This window comes from Mustela lutreola, chromosome 1, assembly GCF_030435805.1.
Source record: "Mustela lutreola isolate mMusLut2 chromosome 1, mMusLut2.pri, whole genome shotgun sequence".
Classification (NCBI taxonomy): Eukaryota; Metazoa; Chordata; class Mammalia; order Carnivora; family Mustelidae; genus Mustela; species Mustela lutreola.
In genome coordinates, this window is record NC_081290.1 from 204531528 (window position 1) to 204557410 (window position 25883).

Below are 25883 nucleotides of genomic sequence, written 5' to 3' on the forward strand. Positions count from 1 at the left end.
TTTATTTATTTATTTGACAGAGAGAGATCACAAGTAGACAGAGAGGCAGGCAGAGAGAAAGGGAAGCAGGCTCCCCGCTGAGCAGAGAGCCCCATGTGGGACTCGATCCCAGGACCTTGAGATCATGACCTGAGCCGAAAGCAGCAGCTTAACTATATTGATTAAATCCCTGGCAATGACTATTACCTTCTGTTTTCTTTTAGGGTGAATTTTTGCCCTCATAAAGATGATCCTGCCAGATGCAGGGTGTCAGGGTTTAGTGTAGGGTACTCCAGCTTCCACTGGAGGTGGAAGTCTGTGCTCGTGGGTGGGAGAGAATGATGTGAAGGAATGAGAATATGGTGTCATCCCCCATCTTGTCTCTGGGAAGCAGAATTCACAGATACCCCTGTTCAGGAGGCCCTGTTAGAAGAGCAAAGAATCTTCTGTGTGCTGGGATTTCATCAGTTCCTTGTCTTTAACCTGTCTGTACCTGAGCCATCAGCATGTCTGGAGCCACAGAACTCCTGGATTTTCACTCTGGTCAGTGGCTTGGATTCAAAACTCCAGGTTTTAAAGGATCTGGTAAGGTGTGGGCCTACTCCTGTCCCTCAGAGGAGAGGCTCATGGTGTGCCCAGCACTGTCCTACCCCTGAAAAGCCATTATATAGTATGCACTCCGACTCTAGAATTTATGTAATGCTCAGCAAAAAGCTGGAGCCAGGTTATTGGCCATCTGCACTTGACTCAGTCCCCTACTTCCTTCTGTCCCAGAGAGACCATCACAGAGGCTTGCATCTATTGTGGCAGACAGTAAGAAGTGGTGGCTAAGTTATCTGCAGTCTGCTCCTTTCTTTACTTTCTGCTTAGTTCTGTTGAAGAAAAGCAGCCACTTGATGTGTGCACAGAGATTTAAACCTATTGTGACTCCTAGCAAAAAGTTAAGAGGCTTTCTGTCCTCTGCATGCACCTCTGACTCTGCTATTGAGCACCACTCAATGTCTCCTGGCTGGCCTTTTGTCCTTGGAGAAGCAAAATATTCTCTTCCAAATGCCCTTTAGGAAGGGAAGTGATCTCTCACTGTGCTACCCAGAGGATATCCTTACCAAGATTTATTGTGCACTCCCGACCCACTGGGTTCTTTCCCACTTTCTCTCTCTTCCTGATTTGCTCCATGCAAAGGGTTTCCTCCCATCAATGACCATGAGGCTTTTCTCGCTCCCAATTCATGATTCCAAACATTGCATCTGCTATGTTCTCTCCCTCCATCTGTGCAGATTTTCTTAATCCTCGGATCATCTTCCTAGTTGTTCAAAATAGTTGAATGTTGATCTAGCTGTATTTGAAGGGAAAGGCAAATTCAGGGTCCCCCTAATACTCCACCATCTTAATTTTGCCCCCTCCTTATGGCTGCCATAGATTTTTCAACAGAAATCTTGTAGGCCAGAAAAAGTGGGGTGATATATTCAAAGTACCAAAAGAAAAAAAACAAACAAACCCACCAACCCAGAATACCCTACCCAGTGAGGTGTCCTTCAGAATTGAAGGAACAGTGGATTTACCAGACAAATAAAGCTAAAGGAGTTCATCACAACAGACTAGCCTCACAAAAAATGTTAAAAAGAGTTCTTTAAGCTGAAAGAAATGGTAAGTTAATTAGTAACAGAAAAAGCTAATTTGTAACAGGAAGACACATGAAAGTATAAAACTCACTGGTAAAAGTAAATGTATAGTTAAATTTAGAAAATAATGTCATGGGTAAATAAATTTAACTCCAGTATGAAAGTTAAAAGACAAAAGTATTAAAAATAATTATAGCTACAATAATTTTTAAATGATCCATTAGGTAAAAAGAGGTAAATTGTGACATTAAAAATATAAAAGGTAAGGAGAAGATTAAATATGTAAAGTATATGTTTGAAGTTAACCTGTTATTAGTAGTATAGACTGCTATGAATATGCGATGTTTTATGTAATCCTCCTGGTAACCACAAAATAAAACCCTGTAGTAGATATACAAAAGATAAAGAAAAAGGAATCAAAGCCTACCAGTACAGAAAAATCATCAAACTACAGAAGAAGAGATAAAGAGAGGAACAAAAGAATTATAAAAAAAATACAACAAACAAGAAAAGCATTAACATAATACCTATCAATAATTACTTTAAATTTAAAATGGGACTAAATCCTCTGATCAAAAGACACAAAGTAAATGAATAGATTAAAAAAAAAAGACCCAACCATCTGTTGGCTATAACAGACTCACCTCAGCTTTGAGAATACACACAGACTGAAATTGAAGGGGTGGAAAAAGATATTCCAAGCAAATAGAAACCAAAACAAATAAAACAAATCAGGAAGTAGCTATACTTATAGCAGACAAAATAGGCTAAGACAAGCTCTCTATCAACAGTTAAAGAATGTCTTTATATGATGACAAAGGGGTCAATTTATCAAAAGAATATAACAATTGTAAATATTATGCTCCCAACATAGGACCCCCATATACATAAGGCAAATATTAACAGTTCTGAACAGAGAAATAGACAGCAATACAATGCCAGCAGGGGTCTTACATTCCTCAGTTCCAACAATGGAGTACTCATCTAGATAGATACTAAATAAAGAAGCATGAGACTTAAATTATATGTTGGACCAGAGGGACCTGCAGAATATATACAGAAATTCCCACCAACAGCAGGAGAATTCACATTTTTCTTAAGCACACATGGAATATTCTCCAGAATAGACCATATATTAGGTCACACAACATGTTTTAATAAACTTAAGAAGTTTGAAATCATACTTTCTGACCATAATGATATGAAACTAGAAATAATTACAAGGAAAAAACTGAATAATTCACAAATATTCACATGTGGAGATTATACAACATGCTCCTGGACAACCAACTGGTCAAATAAATGGAAAAATAAATTTTTAAAAATCTTGAAGCATATGAGAATGGAAACACAACATCTCAAACTTATGAGAAGCAGCAAAAGCAGTTCTAAGAAATAAGTTTATAGTGATAAACACATACATTAAGAAAGAAAAGACCTCAAATCAAAAACACAACTATTTACCTCAAGGAACTAGAAAAAGAACAAATTAAGCTCAAAGTTAGTAGAAAGAAAGAAATAACAAAGATCAGAGGAGAAATAAGTGAAACAGAGATGAGAAAGACAATAGAAAAGATCAATGAAACCATGTTTTTTTAAAAAAGATGAACTTGACAAACTGAACTATACTAAGAAAAAAGAGATCAGATTCAGTACATAAAATTTTAAGCGAAAGAGTGGAATTACAACTGGTACCACAGAAATATAAAGGATCATAGCTTCTACTAGTATGAACATTCATATGCCAAAAAATTAAACCACCTCGGAGAAATAGATAAATTCCTGGAAACATACAGCCTACTAATACTGAATAATGAAGAAAGAGAAAATCTGAACAGACCAACCAAGTATTAGTAAGAAGACAGAATCAGTAATCAAAACCTCCCCAACAAAGGAAAAGCCAAGACCAGATAGTTTCACTGCTTATTTCTACCAAACATTTAAAGCAAAACTAGCACCAATCCTTCTCAAACTCTTCTACAAATAGAAAGGAGAAAATGCTTCCAAACTCATTTTATGAGACCAGCATTACTCTGAGACCAAAGCCAGACAAGGACACTATAAGAAAAGAAAATTACAGGCCAAGATCTATGATAAGCATAGATGCATAAATCTTCAATAAAATATTATCAACCAAATTCAACAATACATTAAAAGGATCACACACCATGATCAAGTGAGATTTCCTCTGGGGAGAGGAGGTGTTGGGAAAACTGGATATCCACATGCAAAAGAATGAAACTAACTTCCATCTTATCATGCACAAAAATCAACCCAAAATGGATTAGAGAGTTGAACATAGGATCTGAAACCACAAAACTCCCAGAAGAAAAGATAGGCATAAGCTTCTTGATATTGATCTTGGTAGTAGTGTTTTGCATTTGACATCAAAAGCAGAAGTAAACAACTGGGACTATATCAGAGTAAAATGTTTCTGCACAGCAAAGGAAATCATCAATAAAATGAAAAGGAAACTTATGGAAATGGGGTAAAATATTTGCAAATCACATATCTGATAACAGGTTAATATCCAAAATATATAATATCTTGTACAACTCAATAGCAAAATAAGAAATCCCAAGTAACCTAACCAAAACTGAGCAAAGGGCCTGCATTATGCATTTTTCTAAAGAAGACCTGTAGATGTCCAAAGGGTACATGAAAAGCTGCTCAGTATCCCTAATAATTAGGAAAAGGCAAATCAAAACACAATAAGACATCCCCTCACTCCTGTTAGGATGTTAGGATACAACAAATGCTGGCAAGGATGTGGAGAAAAGAAAACTCTCATATACTGTTGGTAGAGATATAAACTGGTACAACCACTATGGAAAATAGTATAGAGGTTAATAAAGAAATTAAAAATAAAACTGCCATATGATCTAGAAGTCTTATTTCTGGGTATATATGCTAAAGGAAATGAAATAACTATCCTGAAGAGATATCTGTACTCCTATGTTCATAGCAGTATTATTCATAATAGCCAAAGTATGGAAACAGCCTAAGTACATGATAATCAATGAACAGATAAAGAAAATGTGATTGTTTCATATGTATATAATGTATATGTGTTTCAATAGTGTATATATAAAAACGTGATTATTTTATAATTACATGTGATATTCCATGGTGTGTCTAAACTCATATATATATGTTCATATATATATTCATATATATTCATATATATATTAAATCTTGCCATTTACAACAACATGGATAGATCTAGAGAGTGTAATGCTAAGTGAAATAAGTCAGAGAAAGGCACTGATATGACTCGTGTGGAATTTAAGAAATAAAATAAATGAACAAACAAATAAAAAAAGAGACAACAAACTTAAATACTGTTTTTTTCAATCCACAGTCGCCAGGGTGGTGACTGGGGGTGATGGGTGAAATAGATGAAGGGAACTAAGTATACAGGATAAGAAGTGAGAAATGTACAGAATTGTTGATTATTATATTGTACACCTAAAACTATTAGAACGCTGTGTGTTATTTATACTTGAATAAAAACAAAACACAATTCTGAGACTCAGGGATTCTTATTTAATGGGATTCAATATTTTTAGCATTCATTTATTGAATATTTTTAGTGCTTCCCCTGAGCAAGATGCTTCTATACTAGACCTCTAATCTGGTCACTAAAGGGAATGAAGAGATTCTACTGTTCCAGAAAGGAAAATGTGGCAATAGCAGTTGCTTTTACCAAAGCCTGAGGAATAAGTCCATTGAAACTCCAAAAGGAATAATAAGACCAGGGAAATGACCTGAGAATGAAGAGTAGAACTCAGGGTTTGTGAGCGGTGAGGGGATGCTCCTAATTATACAGGAGCTTTGTGAGAACTGGACCTCACAATGCTCTCCTAAGCAATTCAGGGCTTCTAAACTGTACCGAACTTTACTAAATTGACATTTCATTTTTCTCAGGGTCGTAGCCCTATAATGATGACGGTGTATACAGCAAGTTCTTTGGATGGATGGGGCACTGCCCCCCATTCTGTGAATTCACATTGTGAGTACTTCTTAGATCCTTTCTCAGGAGAATAGATAACAGAGATGACACTGGCCTGTTTCTTTTTTTTTTTCCCTGCTTGTTAGAGTACTTTGAATATCAGATTTAGGGGGCTAGGCTGAATGGAAACCCCAGAGTGAGTTGAAACTAAAATTTTAGCAGTGTTTCCACTCCGCTTATATTTTGTGGAGGCTATTAAACATTAGAGTGAGTCGTTCTAACAGATAGGGCAATTCAGTGAAAGCGTATTGGGTGGAAGTAGTGTGTTCTCTGGTCCGAGACTATCTGCCACAACCTTCCAGGAGAGTTGATGAAGATCAAATCTGGTTTGAAGTAAATGTTTCTGGTGCCATGATTTTAGGTTACTAAAGAAGTTACCTAGAATTTACTGAAAAGTTACTAAGTGCTCCAGAAACACTGAGCTTGACATCTATTTACCTGAGACTAAGACATAAACAAATATTTAATGCGTACAGTTTGAACATCCCACAAAGGTCTATTAATTCTCCCAAACTTTGTTTTCTCCCCCATTTCTCCTTTTCATCCTATCTATGTGCAGTGTTAATGAGAGATGTGCATGAAATGTTCAATGCTAGTTTCTCCCTCAACTTCTATATGTTCCATGGTGGCACCAACTTTGGCTTTATGGGTGGATCTGCATCTTTGGACCAGTACCTCCCTATGGTCACAAGCTATGGCAAGTACTTGACCCCCACAGCTGTCTCCAACCTAGGCCACCTGCCATTTGAGCCTGGAGCTTCCTAGGGTGGGTCTCTGGGAACAATCTCTGGGCCTGTTCATATGTTTTGCCTTTAACAAGTGCTGGTGATTGAAGGTTTGATGTTTATTCCTCTTGATGGTACTAGAATTTATCCACCACTAGAATCTGGGCTGTCTGAGACTTTGCAGGCAGAGGCCTTGGTAGCTTAATCTTATCTATCCACTGTGCAGGCCCTTATTCTTAGAAGTTCACTGTGAAACCAGTTACTCTGGATCTCTTGATAACACTAGGGCTTTTGTTAATGGGTCTTCCCCAGTCTATAACTCCACTGAGAGATCAGGTGACAAGTCAAGGGTGAAAGAGAGATAGAAAGGAAGAAGGAAAGAAAGAAAGAAAGAAAGAAAGAAAGAAAGAAAGAAAGAAAGAAAGAAAGAAAGAAAGAAACTTAATTAGAAATTAAATAGAAAGTAGAAACCACTGGATTGGAGGATTGGAGTCGCCTTGGGCTCTCAGCCAGGACTTACTAGATACCAGTTGAAAGCCCTGCAAAGTACAGCAGATGGCTCCTGGTTTGGATTAACTGGGATGTGGTATTTTCTTATTTAATGCCCCAAATCTTTCCTTCCTAAGCTTCTGTATTAAGGATCCTTTTGCTCACTACTAAACTCACATGTCTTCCTTTACTGAAGTTGAAGATTTCTTGGGGGAAAGTGACAAATTTCTTTATATTTTTCAGACTATGGGGCACTGCTGACAGAGAACGGAGAACGTACAACTGAGTACCTTGCATATCAAGAGTTCTTTAGCTCTTCTTTGGGTACCAACAACAATCTCAATCTGAATAGTAACTCAGATGAGAACAGTAACAGTAACTCAGCATCTCAATTGGTCTCTGTCCTATGAAGAGGGGATTGAGGGAATGGATAAAGGTGTACTTTTGGGGAGATATCCAGTTTGTTCCAGTTTATTTTATCATAAGGCACCAGGGATTCAAATATGCCCCAATACAGGGCCCACCCTCTAGGTTCTCAGCACCTAAGGCCATGTGTATCATGGGCTGTGCATCAGAATCCTCTGTGGAACTTGTAAAAACCAGAGATGCCAGGTCTATCCCAGAGCTATTAGAAAGTATTTCTTGGTTGAAATGGGGAGGAAGGGGCAGAAACTGAGCATATGTATTTCCTCATTGGACTTTAGGAGATTCTAATGAGTGACCAGGGTTGAGAACTAATTACTGGTACAGCAGTGGCATTGATGTGCCACCTTCTTTTCCTGGACAGCAGGGCCTCCTGCCTCAGAGCCTATAGATATGGAAGGAATCCCACTCACTCTCTTCCTATTATGATTCTTCCTGGAATTGGGAAGGCATGTCCTGTGATGGCCTGGGCCCTTCATCCTTGGTGGTTTGGGGTGGTGCCATTGAAGGGGGTTGGAGTAGGATCTCATAATGGTCCAATCTCCTGTTTTTCATTGCAGGGATTCACAAGCCTCCCAACCTAGATTCTATACCTATAGCTGTATATAAGTCAGTGATAACAGAATACTACATGTCACTGTGGGATGTCATGCCCTACTTGGGGGAGGTAAGCATCTCCTGGGAGTAAAAGCATGGGATAGGCTTTGGACAGAAGAGAGAAGGGAAAGGCTTAGCTCAGAAAATAGGATGTAAATTAGTGGGGAGCCAAAAGCAATTCTTTGTTGTGATGACTTTTGGGTTTTGTTTTGTTTTGTTTTTGTTTTGGGGTTTTTGTTTTTGTTGTTAGTTTCAGAGGCAGAATTTAGTGATTCATCAGTTGCATATAACATCCAGTACTCACCACATCAAATGCCCTCCTAATGCTCATCACCCAATTATCCCTTCCCCCACCGTTCTTCCCTCCAGCAACCCTCAGTTTGTTTCCTAGAGTTCAACATCTCTTATGATGTGCCTCTTTCTCATTTTTCATCTTATTTTTCCTTCTCTTCGCTTATGTTCGTTTGTTTTATTTCTTAAATTCCATATGAGAGAAATCATATGGTATTTGTCTTTCTCTGACTTATTTCACTTAGCACAATACCCTCTAGTTCCAACCATGTTGCTGCAAATGGCAAGATTTCATTCTTTTTGATGGCTGAGTAATATTCCATTGAAAAATATATATCTATATATACATATATGTATGTTCGTGTGTGTGTGTATATACACACACACACACACACATACCATCTCTTCTATATCCACTCATCTGTCAATGGATATCTGGGCTTTTTCCAGAGTTTGGCTGTTGTGGTTATTGTTGCTATAAATATTAGGGTGCATGTGCCCCAAACTGGCTGCACCAGTTTGCATTCCCACCAACAGTGTAAGAGTGTTCCCCTTTCTCCACATTCTCACCAATATCTGTTTCCTGACTTTCCTCCATTCTGACTGGTGTGAGGTAGTAGCTTATTGTAGTTTTGATTTGTATTTCCCTGGTGCCAAGAGATATTGAACATGTTTCCATGTGTCTTTTAGCCACTTGTATGTCTTCTTTGGAGAAATGTCTGTTCATGTTGTCTGTCCATTTCTTGACTGGATTATTTGGATTTTTGGGGGTGTTGAGTTTGATAAGTTCTTTTTAGATTTTGGGTACTAGCCCTTTAGTGGATAAGACATTTGCAAATATCTTCTCCCATTCCAGAGGTTTTACAATTCAGAATAATAAACCTGGAATAAGAATTCAGGAATATTCAGAAGATTTAAATGTAAAGAAACAGTGTAAACATTCCAGGATACTGGGAAAATCTCCTTTCAATAACATAGCCAAGAAGATATCCCTTGCCTTCTGAAGATGGTTAGAATGAAGGCACGCTGACTAGATCTAGGACAATGATTTTGAAACTTTTGATTTAGTAGAATGACTCTTCCTTTAAACTTACTTCAAGTGTTCAGTACATAAAACATGCACTAGTTAATCGGGGGGCTGGTTCTGAGGCTCTGTACTTGCATTGTAAAGGTCAGTCATCCTTTCTTTAGGGTTGCACATATTAGAATGACCCATATGCCACTTCTGACTTACTTGTAAGATTTAAAGGAACATAGTTTGAAAACCACTGGTATAGAGGAAAACCTGCATAGTTATTCACACAATACTCAGTAAACATTAATTTTTGGGGGAATAGTATTATCAAGGTGTTGTTTGGGGGGAACTTCCAGTCTAATGGGAAGGAGAGGTGAATAGAGATTAGGGGGTTGTAGGTCCCATGGTAGAGGAACGAAGGCAGCACAGCATTGTCAAGGGAACATAGTATTGTGCTAAAGAGTATAAGTTCTGGAGTCGAGTGGGTTTGAATCTTTACTCCAATATTTACCTTGGGGTGGTCATTTAGCCTCATTATAAGTTTCCATATCTAGAAAATGAGGCTAATAATTGCACTAACCTCATAGGATTGTAGTGTGGATTAAACCCATACTATTTGAACCTGACACATGGAAGTGCTAGCTGCTGTTTCCTTATTTAGAGATATGTTCAGCATGCAGGACTGTCATAAAATCTAATATTATATCCCAGGTGAGATGATTTTGAGATCCAATGGATGAATAAGAGCTTAATGAGATAAACTGTGGGGTAGAATGAGGGAGGGAAAGGAATGTGAGGCATAGTGGAAACCATTTGTAAGGACATGAAAGGAAGTGCATGTTTAGGGAACTGCAAATATGACTGCAATGAAAAGTGTTTGTGGGTTAGTGCCAAGTGAGGGACAAGGCACCACGTGTCAGAGGACCTTTGTGGTTTTGTTTTAAGTGTTTTCTGATGGAATTTGGAAGACACAAACAAATGGCACAGAGAAAAGTAGTGAACCCCTATGTGCTCAACATGCAGCCTCAATTTATTAACATATGGCTAATACCCTTTCATTTATACCCATACCTTCTCTTCCTCTACTCTTTCTAAGATTATTTCAGAGCAGATCCCAGACATCATATAATTTTAGCTATAAATGGTTTAATATGTATCTGAAAAGATAAGAACTCCTTAAAAACACAACTACAAAATCATTATTGTCCTTGATGATGATGATGATGATGATGATAGTAATAATAATAATCCTTTAAGTCAGTGATTTCCTGGGAAATACTTAGTAATAGGCTCTCTAGAAGAAAAAACTCTGTTAGTAGTGCTTGCCAATTCCTGTGGCATAAGTACTCCCACAATGTCTAATTCCAAGCCTCTGGCATGACAATACTGAATACAGAGACAAAATACAGGGTTGGGTATAGATGTGCACAGCTGGCACTAATGAACTGGCACAGACTGGCTATGTGTGTGTTTCACCACTGCTAAAAATCATAAAATATCCAGATTTTCAGATTTTCTCAACTATCTCATGACTTTCTTTAGCACTGATTTATTTATTTATTTTAAATTTTCTTTGCATTTATTTATTTATTTATTTATTTATTTATTATTATTTTAAATTTATTTATTTTTTTCAGCAGTATTCATTGTTTTTGCACCACACCCAGTGCTCCATGCAATCTGTGCCCTCCATAATACCCACCACCTGGTTCCCCCAACGTCCCACCCCCCACCACTTCAAACCCCTCAGATTGTTTTTTAGAGTCCATAGTCTCCCATGGTTCACCTCCCCTTCCAATTTCCCTCAACTCCCTTCTCCTCTCCATTTCCCCTTGTCCTCCATGCTATTTGTTATGTTCCACAAATAAGGGAAACCATATGATAATTGACTCTCTCTGCTTGACTTATTTCACTCAGCATAATCTCTTCCAGTCCTGTTCATGTTGCTACAAAAGTTGGGTATTCATCCTTTCTGATGGAGGCATAATACTTCATAGTGTATATGGACCACATCTTCCTTATCCATTCGTCCATTGAAGGGCATTTTGGTTCTTTCCACAGTTTGGCGACCGTGGCCATTGCTGCTATAAACATTGGGGTACATATGGCCTTTCTTTTCACTACATCTGTATCTTTGGGGTAAATACTCAGTAGTGCAATTGCAGGGTCATAGGGAAGATCTATTTTTAATTTCTTGAGGGATCTCCACACTGTTTTTCCAAAGTGGCTGCACCAACTTGCATTCCCACCAACAATGTAGGAGGGTTCCCCTTTCTCCACATCCTCTCCAACACATGTTGTTTCCTGTCCTGTTAATTTTGGCCATTCTAACTGGTGTAAGGTGGTATCTCAATCTGGTTTTAATTTGAATCTCCCTGATGATATATTTTTTATGCATTATATCTCAGATACATAGTGGCTGGTCATTTCTGTTTTCATAATTGATCAGTGGGTTCCGGAGCCTTTAACTCAGTCTATCCATTATCCATTTTCCCATCAGCCTTTTACTTAATGGCTTTAGCAATTATTACCTATATCCAATACTTATACCAATTACCTATGTCCAATATTTCATTAAGGCTTTCAAAATAGTATCATTCTTATTCTGTAATTCCTTCTTCATTTATTTTACAATTGAATTATTCTATGTAGAAGAGCTTTCCTTTACTATTGTCTTGTCACCTTAATGTACTGTTTATAAAGAAAAGTTAGGACAAATTTTCAAGTATTTTCTTTTATCCGATAATGAATTTATTCCTGGATATCCTCCAAAGGTGGCCAGTGAGTTGTTTTGCTGCTGTTGTCTTTATTTGATTATAAACTTATAATTTAAAAAATTTTGTTTTCAATTACAGTTGATATACAATACTATATAAGTTTCAGGTATACAAGATACTGATTTGAAAATTATACACATTACAAAATACTCAGCACAATAAGCTGTGTCTGTCACCATACAAAGTTATTACAGTATTTCTGACTGTAGTTTCCAGGCTGTACTTTTTATCCCCATGACTTGTTTATTTTATACTTGGAATTTTGTACCTCTTCATGACTTTCATCTATTTTCCTCAACACCTCTCACCCTGTGCCATCTGACAATTGCCAATTTGTTCTCTGTATTTATGAGTCTGTCTTTGTTTGTTTACTTTGTTTTTAGATTCCATATATGAATGAAATCACCTGATATTTGTTTCTCTGACTCATTTCCCTTAGTATAATGCTCTCTAGGTCCATCCATATAGTTGTGAATGACAAGATTTTATTCTTTTTATGGCTGAGTAATATTCCAATATACACCCCCCCACATTTATTTATATATCTCCCATCTTTTTTATTTTTTATTTTTTAAAATTTTTCAGTGTACCAGAATTTATTTTTTAAATTTCTTTTCAGTGTACCAGAGTTCATTGTTTATGCACCACACCCAGTGCTCCATGCAATACGTGCCCTCCATAATACCCACCACCAGGCTCACCCAACCTCTCACCCCCCACCCCTTCAATACCCTCAGATTGTTTTTCAGAGTCCATAGTCTCTCGTGGTTTGTCTCCCTCTCCAATTTCCCTCAACTCCCTTCTCCTCTCCATCTTCCCATGTCCTCCATGTTATTTCTTATGCTCCACAAATAAGTGAAACCGTATTATATATCCCATCTTCTTTAGTCACTCATATATCAGTAAACACTTATGTAGTTTCCATATCTTAACTATTATAAATAATGTTATGGTAAATTTAGGGACACATGTATCTTTTCAAAGTAGTATTTTTATTTCCTTCGGGTAAATATTTACCCTTCGGGTAAATACCCAGTGGTGGAATTACTGGGTCGTATGGTATTTCTATTTTTAATTTTTTGAGGAACCTCCATACTGTTTTCCACATTGGCTGCACAAATCACATTCCTACTAACAGTGCACGAGGGTTCCTTTTTCACCACATGCTCACCAACACTTAGTATTTATCTTTTTGGTATTAGCCATTCTGACTACTGTGAGGTGACACCTCAGGGTGGTTTTCATTTACACTTCCCTGGTGATTAAAGACATTTAACATCTTTTCATGTGTGTATTGGCCATCTGTGTTTCTGCTTTGTGAAAAATGTCCGTTTAGATCTTCTACCCATTTTTAGATTGAATTATTTGGTTTTGATAATGATTGCACAAGTTCTTTGTATTTTTGGATGTTAACCCTTTATCAGATATATCATTTGCAAATATCTTCTCCCAATCAGTGGGTTGTTTTCTCATTTTGTTAAGGGTTTCCTTTTCTATATAGAAGCTTTTTAGTTTGATATAGTTTCCATTGTTTATTTTTCCTTTTGCTTCCCTTGCCTGGAGAGATAGATCCAGAGAAATATTGCTAAGGCTGATGTCCAAGAGTTTACTGCCTATGTTTCCTTTTAGGAGTGTTATAGTTTCATGTTTTACATTTAGGTATTTAATCAATACAATTTGAGTTTATTTTCATGTGTGATGTAAGAGTGGTCCAGTTTCATTCTTTTCCATGTAGCTGTCTGGTTTCCTCAACACTATTTATTGAAGAGACTCCTCCTTCTTGTATAGTCTTGACTCTTTTGTCCTAGATTAGTTGTAAGACTGGCTCTCTCCTCCCCAGGCAAGGAATTGCTTTAGAGGGGCACTGGTATAGGCCAGGGCTGCCCAGCAGGGGTGGAAGCCAACTGTCACTCTGAGGGGACTCTGATCTCTGGACTCTGGCTGTAGTGGGAAGGGTGCCTACTAGATCTGGTCTGTAGGAGAATTCCAGGGTGGGTCAAGCCATGCTAGCAAGGTCGATGGATAATGTTAGAAATGGCTCCACAAGAATAGGACTATCTAGGCTATAGGAGGACCAGAAAAATGGCTTCTACCTGCTCTTCTATTCTAGGAGAAACTTCTACAGATCCTTACCCCTCAGGCATATGTTCTAAAATCAGACAGTAAATCTTTATGTATAACCCAGGTGCTTTTCAAACTGCTGCCTCTGTGCTAGGTCTTGGACCAACTGATACCAACATTCTGCCTCTACATGGGTAGACACTTGGTTTCCTATTGACCTTTGATTTTCCTGATATTAGGTCCTGCTGATTTTCAAAGCCAGAGTTCTTCTTGGTACAGGTCTCTGGGATCAAGGGTGTCTGATAGAGGGCTTGATCCCCTCCACTCCTCAGGGATGACCTCCATGCCTGGAATCCTCTCCCTGCTTGTGAGTTGCTATGCCAGGGATTTGATTCCATTGCTTCTTGCCCCTTCCACCTCTCTCAGTGTGGCCTTCTTTTTATGTCTCTAACTGTGGAACATCAGTTATGCCAGTCTTCATATCATTTTCAGAGTGAGGTGCACAATGTGCAGCTATAGCCTTGATATGTCTGTGGAAGGAGGTGAGGTCAGAATCTTTCTGACACCATCTCCCCAAGATCATTCTGAAAACTTACACTTAAAACAAACAAACAAAAAAAAAAAAACAAAAAATAACCAAAAAAAAAAAAAAAAACCAAAAACAAAAACCAGAGAGGAGTCAAGATGGCAGAGAAGTAGCAGGCTGAGACTACTCCAGCTAGCAGGAGATCATCTAGATAGCTTATCTAAACATTGCAAACACTAATCCAAAAGGAGATTGAAGAGAAGAAGAACAGCAATTCTAGAAACAAAATCAACCCCTTTCTGAAAGGTAGGACTGGCGGAGAAGTGAATCCAAAGCAACGGGAAGATAGACTGCGGGGGAGGGGCCGGCTCCCAGCAAGCGGCGGAGCAACGGAGCACAAAATCAGGACTTTTAAAAGTCTGTTCCACTGAGGGACATCGCTCCAAAGGCTAAACCAGGGTGAAGCCCACGCAGAGTCAGCGTGGCCTCAGGTCCCGCAGGGTCACAGAAGGATCGGTGGTGTCTGAGTGTCGCAGAGCTTACAGGTATTAGAACAGGGAAGCCGGCTACAGAGACAGAGCTGAGGAGGGAGCTCTCAGCTCGGGGTTACCTTGAACCATTCGCAGGCTCGGTGAGCTTGGAGTGCGGCTAGAGGCCAGGGAGACGGGAATAATTGGGTGCTGTTCTCTGTGGGCGCACTAAGGAGTGGGACTCTGGGCTCTCAGCCCCTCCAGGCCAGAGACTAGGAGGTTGCCATTTTCATTTCAGTCCTCCTGAACTCTATGGAAAGCGCTCAGGGGACAAAAGCCACCGAAGCAAACCTGAGCAGATTACTCAACCTGGCCCCTGGTAAGGGCGGAGCAATTCCGCCTGGGGCAAAGACTCTTGCGAATCACTACAACGGCCCCACCCCCAGAAGATCAACAAGAAATCCAGCCAGGACCAAGTTCACCTACCAAGGAGTGCAGTTTCAATACCAAGGACAACAGTGGAATTCCAGAGGAGGAGAAAGCAAAGCACGAATTCACTAAATTCATATCTCTCATGGCTTTCTCGCCATGATCCTTTAGTCTTGCAGTTAATTTAATTTTTTCTTCTTTTTCAATTTTTTCCCTTCTTCTGCAAAATTTTTAAAAACTTTTACCCTTTTCTTTTTTTTAGAAAAGGGTAAAAGTTTTTAAAAATTTTGCAGAAGAAGGGAAAAAATTGAAAAAGAAGAAAAAATTAAATTAACTGCAAGACTAAAGGATCATGGCGAGAAAGCCATGAGAGATATGAATTTAGTGAATTCGTGCTTTTTTTTAACGTTTTTTTAAACTAGTTTATCTAATATATATATATATATATATATTTTTTTTCTTTATTCATTTTCTTTTTTTAATTGTTTCTTTTCTTTTTCTTTTTTCTTTTTTCTTTCTGAACCTCTTTTAATCCCCTTTCTTCCCCCTCACAATTTGGGATCTCTTCTGATTTGGTTAAAGCATATTTTCCTGGGGTTTCTGCCACCCTTTTAGTATTTTACTTGCTCCTTCATATACTCTTATCTGAACAAAATGACAAGGAGGAAAAATTCACCACACACACACAACAAAAAGAACAAGAGGCAGTACCGAAGGCTAGGGACCTAATCAATACAGACATTGGTAATATGTCAGATCTAGAGTTCAGAATGACGATTCTCAAGGTTCTAGCCGGGCTCGAAAAAGGCATGGAAGATATTAGGGAAACCCTCTCGCGAGATAGAAAAGCCCTTTCTGCAGAAATAAAAGAACTAAAATCTAACCAAGTTGAAATAAAAAAAGCTATTAATGAGGTGCAATCAAAAATGGAACCTCTCACTGCTAGGATAAATGAGGCAGAAGAAAGAATTAGTGATATAGAAGACCAAATGACAGAGAATAAAGAAGCTGAGCAAAAGAGGGACAAACAACTACTGGACCATGAGGGGGGAATTCAAGAGATAAGGGACACCATAAGACGAAACAACATTAGAATAATTGAAATTCTAGAAGAAGAAGAAAGAGAGAGGGGAGCAGAGGTATATTGGAGAGAATTACTGGAGAGAATTTCCCCAATATGGCAAAGGAAACAAGCATCAAAATCCAGGAGGTGCAGAGAACACCCTCAAAATCAACAAGAATAGGCCCATACCCTGTCACCTAATAGTAAAATTTACAAGTCTTAGTGACAAAGAGAAAATCCTAAAAGCAGCCCGGGAAAAGAAGTCTGTAACATAAATGGTAAAAATATTAGATTGGCAGCAGACTTATCCACAGAGACCTGGCAAGCCAGAAAAAACTGGCATGATATATTCAGAGCACTAAATGAGAAAAACATGCAGCCAAGAATACTATATCCAGCTAGACTATCATTGAAAATAGAAGGAGAGATTAAAAGCTTCCAGGACAAACAAAAACTGAAAGAATTTGCAAACACCAAACCAACTCTACAGGAAATATTGAAGGAAGTCTTCTAAGCAAAGATAGAGCCTAAAAGTAGTAGATCCTAAAGGAACAGAGACAATATACAGTAACAGTCACCTTACAGGCAATACAATGGCACTAAATTCATATCTCTCAATAGTTACCCTGAATGTTAATGGGCTAAATGCCCCAATCAAAAGACACAGGGTATCAGAATGGATAAAAAAACAAAACCCATCTATATGTTGTCTACAAGAAACTTATTTTAAACCCGAAGACACGTCCAGATTTAAAATGAGGAGGTGGAAAAGAGTTTACCATGCTAATGGACATCAGAAGAAAGCAGGAGTGGCAATCCTTATATTAGATCAATAGATTTTAAGCCAAAGACTATAATAAGAGATGAGGAAGGACACTATATCATACTCAAAGGATCTGTCCAAGAAGACCTAACAATTTTAAGTATCTATGCCCTTAACATGGGAGCAGCCAACTATATAAACCAATTAATAACAAAATCAAAGAAACTCATCAACAATAATACAATAATAGTAGGGGACTTTAACACTCCCCTCACGAAATAAGACAGATTATCCAAGCAAAAAATCAACAAGGAAATAAAGGCCTTAAATGACACACTGGACCAGATGGACATCAAGGATATATTTAGAACATTTCTGAATAGAGAAGAATAACATTCTTCTCTAATGCACGTGGAACATTCTCCAGAATAGATCACATCCTCGGTTCTAAATCAGGCCTCAACCGGTATCAAAAGATTGGGATCGTTCCCTGCATATTTTCAGACCACAATGCTCTGAAGCTAGAACTCAATCACAAGAGGAAATTTGGAAAGAACCCAAATACATGGAGACTAAACAGCGTCCTTCTAAAGAATGAATGGGTCAACCAGGAAATTAAAGAATTGAAAAAATTCATGGAAACAAATGATATTGAAAACACAATGGTTCAAAATCTGTGGGACACAGCAAAGGCAGTCCTGAGAGGAAAATATATAGTGGTTCAAGCCTTTTTCAAGAAAAAAGAAAGGTCTCAGGTACACAACCTAACCCTACACCTAAAGGAGCTGGAGAAAGAACAAGAAAGAAACCCTAAACCCAGCAGGAGAAGAGAAAACATAAAGATCAGAGCAGAAATCAATGAAATAGAAACCAAAAAACCAATAGAACAAATAAACGAAACTAGGAGCTGGTTCTTTGAAAGAATTAATAAGATTGATATCCCCCTGGCCAGACTTATCAAAAAGAAAAGAGAAAGGACCCAAATAAATAAAAACATGGATGAAAGAGGAGAAATCCTAGCTAACACCAAAGAAATACAAACAATTATAAGAACATACTATGAACAACTCTATGCCAATAAATTTGACAATCTGGAAGAAATGGATGCATTCCTAGAGACATATAAACTACCACAACTGAACCAGGAAGAAATAGAAAGCCTGAATAGACCCATAACCAGTAAGGAGATTGAAACAGTCATCAAAAATCTCCAAACAAACAAAAGCCCAGGGCCAGACGGCTTCCCAGGAGAATTCTACCAAACATTTAAAGAAGAACTAATTCCTATTCTCCTGAAACTGTTCCAAAAAATAGAAATGGAAGGAAAACTTCCAAACTCATTTTATGAGGCCAGCATCACCTTGATCCCAAAACCAGACAAGGATCCCACCAAAAAAGAGAACTACAGACCAATATCCTTGATGAACAGAGATGCAAAAATTCTCACTAAATACTAGCCAATAGGATCCAACAGTACATTAAAAGGATTATTCACCACGACCAAGTGGGATTAATTCCAGGGCTGCAAGGTTGGTTCAACATCCACAAATCAATCAATGTGATACAAAACATTAATAAAAGAAAGAATAAGAACCATATGATACTCTCAATAGATGCTGAAAAAGAATTTGACAAAGTACAGCATCCATTCCTGATCAAAACTCTTCAAAGTGCAGGGATAGAGGGCACATACCTCAATATCATCAAAGCCATGTATGAAAAACTCACCGCAAATATCATTCTCAATGGAGAAAAACTGAAAGCTTTTCCGCTAAGGTCAGGAATGCGGCAGGGATGTCCATTATCACCACTGCTATTCAACATAGTACTAGAGGTCCTAGCCTCAGCAATCAGACAACAAAAGGAAATGAAAGGCATCCAAATTGGCAAAGAAGAAGTCAAACTATCACTCTTTGCAGATGATATGATACTATATGTGGAAAACCCAAAAGACTCCAGTCCAAAACTGCTAGAACTTGTACAGGAATTCAGTAAAGTGTCAGAATATAAAATCAATGCACAGAAATCAGTTGCATTTCTCTACACCAACAGCAAGACAGAAGAAAGAGAAATTAAGGAGTCAATCCCATTTACAATTGCACCCCAAACCATAAGATACCTAGGAATAAACCTAGCCAAAGAGGCTAAGAATCTATACTCAGAAAACTATAAAGTACTCATGAAAGAAACTGAGGAAGACACAAAGAAATGGAAAAATGTTCCATGCTCCTGGATTGGAAGAACAAATATTGTGAAAATGTCTATGCTACCTAAAGCAATCTACACATTTAATGCAATTCCTATCAAAATACCATCCATTTTTTCCAAAAAAAAAAAGGAACAAATAACCCTAAAATTTATATGGAATAGGAAAGACCTCGAATAGCCAAAGGAATGTTGAAAAAAAAAAAAAAAGCCAAAGTTGGTGGCATCACAATTCCGGACTTCAAGCTCTATTACAAAGCTGTCATCAAGACAGCATGGTACTGGCACAAAAACAGACACATAGATCAATGGAACAGAATAGAGAGCCCAGAAATAGACCCTCAGCTCTATGGTCAACTAATCTTTGAGAAAGCAGGAAAGAATGTCCAGTGGAAAAAAACCAGTCTCTTCAATAAATGGTGTTGGGAAAATTAGACAGCCACATGCAGAAAAATGAAATTGGACCATTTCCTTACACCACACACGAAAATAGACTCAAAATGGATGAAGGACCTCAATGTGAGAAAGGAATCCATCAAAATCCTTGAGGAGAATACAGGCAGCAACCTCTTCGACCTCAGCTGCAGCAATGTCTTCCTAGGAACATCACCAAAGGCAAGGGAAGCAAGAACAAAAATGAACTATTGGGATTTTATCAAGATCAAAAGCCTTTGTGCAGCAAAGGAAACAGTTAACAAAACCAAAAGACAACTGATAGAATGGAGAAGATATTTGAAACGACATATCATATAAAGGGCTAGTATCCAAAATTTATAAAGAACTTATCAAACTCAACATCCAAAGAACAAATAATCCAATCAAGAAATGGACAGAAGCCATGAACAGACATTTCTGCAAAGAAGACATCCAGATGGCCAACAGACACATGGAAAAGGGCTCCATATCACTCGGCATCAGGGAAATACAAATCAAAACCACAATGAGGTATCACCTCACACCAGTCAGAATGGATAAAATTAATAAGTCAGGAAATGACAGATTCTGGCAAGGATGTGGAGAAAGGGGAACCCTCCTATACTGCTTGTGGAAATGCAAGCTGGTGCAACCACTCTGGAAAACAGCATGGAGGTTCCTCAAAATCTGAAGTTAGAACTACCCTATGATCCAGCGATTGCACTACTGGGTATTTACCCTAAAGATTCAAATGTATTGATCCGAAGGGGCATGTGCACCCAAATGTTTATAGCAGCAATGTCTACAATAGCCAAACTATGGAAAGAACTAGATGTCCATCAACAGATGAATGGATCAAGAAGATGTGGTATATATACACAATGGAATACTATGCAGCCATAAAAAGAAATGAAATCTTGCCATTTGTGACAACGAGGATGGAAGTAGAGGGTATCATGCTTAGCGAAATAAGTCAATCGGAGAAAGACAACTATCATATTATCTCTCTGATATGAGGAAGTGGAGATGCAATATGGGTGCTTAAGTGGTTAGGAGAAGAATCAATGAAACAAGATGGGATTGGGAGGGAGACAAACCATAAGTGACTCTTAATCTCACAAAACAAACTGTGGGTTGCTTGGGGGAGGGGGGTTAGGAGAAGGGGGATGGGGTTATGGACATTGGGGAGGGTATGTGCTATGGTGAGTGCTGTGAAGTGTGTAAACCTGGCGATTCACAGACCTGTACCCCTGGGGATAAAAATATATTATATGTTTATTAAACACACACACACACACACACATACACACATTTAACATGCTTTGATCCTGTTGCAGTCATTCCTTTTGATATTCAAATTGTCCTATCTCCTTTAAGTTGGCCCCTGTTGCCCTCTTGTCAGACATGAGTCTGGTAGCTTCTTGATGTCTTCTTTGTCCTTCCAGAATGTTTCAGGCCATGCGGCTCCACAGACTAGGATCATGTATTTCTCATGAAAAGCCGTGTGTGTGTGTGTGTGTTTGTGTTTATGTGTCTCTGTGTGTGTGTGTTTAGAGATTTTACTTATTTATTTGAGAGAGAGAGAGAGAGGAGGAGGGCAAGCATAGTTGAAGGGAGGGGCAGAGGGAGAAGCAGGCTTCCTGCTGAGCTGGGAGCCTGATGGAGGGCTCCATCCCAGGACCTTGGGACCATGACCTGAACCAAGGCAGATACTTAACTGACTGAGCCATCCAGGCACCCCAACCCATGTTTTTATGCTAAGAAATTTGAACATTTCCCTGAAAGTTATGGAAGCTATTTTAAGACATGGGAATTAGATGACCAATTTTGCATCAGAAAGATTCCTTTGGTAGCTGAATAGGGGATGGAGTAGAGTGGGACCATGCTAGAACACTGAAAATGAATAAAACGCTACTGAAGTTGAGCTTAGATAATGAAGGTGAAGAAGGATTAGTGAAACAGAGATTTAGAGTCAGACTCTAAAGGAGGTGATGACTGGTTGATTGGGGATATTGAGGAAAAGGAAGAGACATTGTACATACTTTTTACCTTTTTGACTGGATGGTTGGTGTTGCTCTGGACAGGAAAAAGTGTAGGATGGGGAAATGTGGTAAATACAGTTTGGCAGATACTACATTGGAATCATTTAGGGATCTTCATCCCTAAATGAAGGATGAATCATTTTCCTTCTGTTAGAAGGAAAAATCTAACAGACACGGGGTTTAACAAATATTGAGTGCTTTAGGTCACTGTTAGATAGGCAGATCCATGGATAGTCACAGTTAGACCGTGGGTTAGGATGATTTCTTTTACTATATGAAGGAACAAGAAGAGATGACCAATGATAGCGTATGGCGCAGCTGGCATGGAGTTCCTGAAATCAGGAGTCTAGTCCAGGCTTTATCATAAATTGATGAGCAAGGTAGAGAAATATAAAGGTGGTTAGGAAAACTTTTAGTTTTTAAAAAGGACATTAATATGTGACACTTAAGCATGATTATCATTATATATTCCTTTTTTATACATTTGTCTTCAAGACTCTTTGGGGGCAGTTCCACTGGAGAAGTGGGCTTTGGGTTTTGGTTTTGAAATTTGTCTCTCTAAGCCTGAATGTTCAGCCTGGTTTTTGTTCCTGTTTCTGTCTCAGCCCATCAGCTCTGTCAAGCCGATTTGCATGGAGGAGCTATCTGTGAACCAGGGGAATGGTCAGTCTTATGGATACATACTTTATGAGACTGTGATCACCACCAGTGGCCTCCTTATCACAAAGAATCATGTTAAAGACCGAGGTCAGGTAAGGGACAGTGGATGGGTCCCAGTGGCACTTCTCTGCTAGTAAAACCCGGTTGTGTTGCTGAGGTGAATATCTACATGACAGTCAAATCTTTTTTACTTTCAAAAATTCATCACTGTTTCTTAACCCTTGTCTTGTTTGTTCAAACATTTGTAAAATGTTTGATATGTGAGCTACTGTTGTCATAGGTCAGAGGTTTCTGTTAGTTCCCAGGGAGGGAGCATATTCATTGAATCCTTATGGGAGTTGATGGAGTTCTTTAAAGGAGACTCCAGAGGAGCTTCAGGAGTCCCTGTACTTAACTGCACAGCAATCCCTACATTTACACAGCACATTACAATGTGCTGCTCTCATTTAATTCTCAAAACACCCATCTAAGATATTTGTGACAAATGAGAAAATCTCAGAGAAGTTAAATGACTTTCAGAGGATATTTGACTAGAAAACAACAGAGCCAAGGGTAAAGACTTCACCATCTCACTCCAAGTTAAGAGCTAGCAGAGTTTCCTCAGGTCTTGGTGAAATTCTCCTGCAAAAAGCCCTCTCTGTGCTACCTGTGTCATCTTCTCCCAAAGTTTCAGGCACTTCCGGTGGTAACTCCAACCCTCCCCTCATTATCCTGAGCTGCAGACCCAGATTCCTTGAGAATTCCTTGCTGAACATTTTTCTTTGCTTAGATATGTGTTCTGCTGGTTCCTCGTACTCATCATGTTCAAAACCAAATTCATCACCCTCCTAAATAACCCTCATCCTGTACTCCTCATATCAATCATGGACTTGCAGCCTCCCCACCTGAAAATGCTGTTCCCCTCATCCTCTCTCTACACCTTATTCTCAGCTGGCACATGCTTGCTGCAGTATGACTCACTGGGTTTTCTCTCAAACTCCATGCCACAATGGCTTTAGAAGTCTCTTTGAATCTTGCCTCTACTACTATTAGAGTCTCATAACCAATCTTCCTTTTTCAGATAGCTCACTTTTCCCCTCCTCTTTGTCAAATCCCTCCCTCACAGTGGCACCAGTTTCCTTCCCAAGGTAAAATTCTCAGCATGACTCTTCCCCTGTCTACAGTCTTCCATTGATTTTCCCAGTCCCCTATCATCATTTTCACCAAATAGCCTGGACTTGGCTGTGGGTCAGGACTTGTCACTTTCTTCCCTGTGCTTCCGTGGCATTCTTCCTACAGTTCCATGTTAGCTATTTTGGAGTATCCTAAAAATTTATTTGTGTCACTCTCTGAGTTCCTCAATGGCTAGTGTTAAGCTTGGTGATGCTTTGCTCCAGCCAGTAGGTGTTCAACAAATGATTATAGTGTATTTAATCCTTGTATAGTGTATTTAAACCTTGTGATTAGACTCTAAATAGCTTAAAATATAAATTCTGCGTTTTGTATAGTATTAATATTTGTGTTTATAATATCTGTGGATTTTAGGGGTGCCTGGGTGGCTCAGTGGGTTAATCCTCTGCCTTCAGCTCAGGTTATGATCTCAGGGTTCTGGGATCGAGCCCCACATGGGGCTCTCTGCTCAGCAGGGAACCTGCTTCCTCTTCTCTCTCTGCCTGCTTGTGATCTCTATCTGTCAAATAAATAAATAAAATCTTTTTTAAAATCTGTGGATTTTAATTTTTATAGTTTCCTAGTCAAACTTCATTTGAAAATTATGACCTGACTCAAATAATCTAAGGGGCAAATTTTATCCTTCTGTGGTCCTGCATGGCTAGGGCAGATTCTTCTGGGTGACGTTATCTGAGCCTGAAGCAGTATAATAGATAACAGGGGGGAAAAAGGATTTATGTCCAGGTCATTCTTAAAATGAGAAACAGTGGTGGCAGCAGCCTCTTCAGATAAGGGTCGGGGGAAACCTGGAAGACTGTATCCATTATGAGAGTGAACCTAGGCAGGCAAGGCCGGCAGATTCCTGCATCTGGAGTCCCATCTTCCCTGTGATCATCACTTCTTTCACAAGATCCATTCAATCACAAGACTCATTCTCTACCTTCCTTTTCCCCTCATTCCCTGCAGGTTTTTTTAAATTTTTGTTCCTTCTCTCCTTGCCCTATAGTACAGCAAGGCCCAGATTTGGTATTGGAACATCCTTCTCCAGACTTTGCCTCACACATCTCGCAACTGTACTGCTTTGAATATGTTGTATTTTTATCAACTCATAGTCCGCTTGTAATATTCTATGAGACAGAGTTAATCCTTCTCCTAGAACTTGCCTTTTCTTTGCTTTCCTATGGACCATTTTAATCCCTTTCCTTATGAAGACCTAATGGTGCTCTCCTCTTTCTTTGGCAGGTGTTTTTGGATGAGAACTTTTTAGGCATCTTCGACCGTTCTACTGATCAGCTTACTATTCCCAAGAAAATGGTATATAATCTAGTGTTGATGAACTAATACTTCAGCACCCTGGCTTAATTGTAAACGTGGCCTGACCTCGTGATAGCTTATTTTCTCCTCCACGGTTCTTTGAAATGTTCCCAGCATAAGAGCCCAGCAGAGATGCAGGAGACCTGTATGTGTTTCTTTTTCTTTTTCTTTTTTTTTTTAAGATTTTATTTATTTATTTGACAGAGAGAGATCACAAGTAGGCAGAGAGGCAGGCAGAGAGAGAGAGAGGAGGAAACAGGCTCCCTGCTGAGCTGAGCAGAGAGCCCGATGCGGGACTCGATCCCAGGACCCTGAGATCATGACCCGAGCCGAAGGCAGCGGCCCAACCCACTGAGCCACCCAGGCGCCCCTGGATGTGTTTCTAAAGTACAAGTGTATATGCTTTGGGTGAGGAGAACTTCAACCTGTTGGATATTTGCTGCTCAGAAGTTCTAGGTTTGTCACCTGCCTCAATAATCTCTAGTGAAATGTTCGAGTGACTGTTTTCTGAAAGGCCTAGTATGGGGGTGAGGGTGAGGATGGAGTAAGTAGGAAGGGCAAGAACCTAAGGGTTTACTTGACCCAGGGCTGGAGTTCTGCAGGCTTTTGAGGCCTGCTGTCTGTCAGTCACCCTGCTTACAATCTCATCTGAGTTTCAGAGAAGACTTAAGAGGTCTACAGAAAAGTTCTCTGAGTGGTACTCACTGTGGCTCGTCTATCTTGGACAGGTCTACAACGATAACCCAACACTGAGGATCCTGGTGGAGAATCAAGGCCGCCTTGCCTATGGGGAGGACATCAATAAGGAGAGAAAAGGTAGGCTTCCTTCCTTCCAAGGGTGGAGAAGTTTGAGACCT

At 39.1% G+C, this 25883-nt stretch overlaps 1 protein-coding gene across 3 annotated transcripts in view; it reads left to right on the forward strand.

Moving 5' to 3' along the window:
* LOC131838881 (beta-galactosidase-1-like protein 2) overlaps positions 1 to 25883 on the forward strand; it is a 74418-nt gene that overhangs the window by 45615 nt on the left and 2920 nt on the right. For 2 of the 3 annotated variants that reach the window (XM_059185654.1, XM_059185662.1), the window contains 3 exons: positions 22509 to 22655; positions 24955 to 25026; positions 25755 to 25842. In XM_059185654.1, coding sequence (XP_059041637.1) covers positions 22509 to 22655; positions 24955 to 25026; positions 25755 to 25842 — 307 coding nt within the window. The remainder of the gene's footprint in view (positions 1 to 22508; positions 22656 to 24954; positions 25027 to 25754; positions 25843 to 25883) is intronic. The other variant, XM_059185671.1, reaches the window with a different exon arrangement.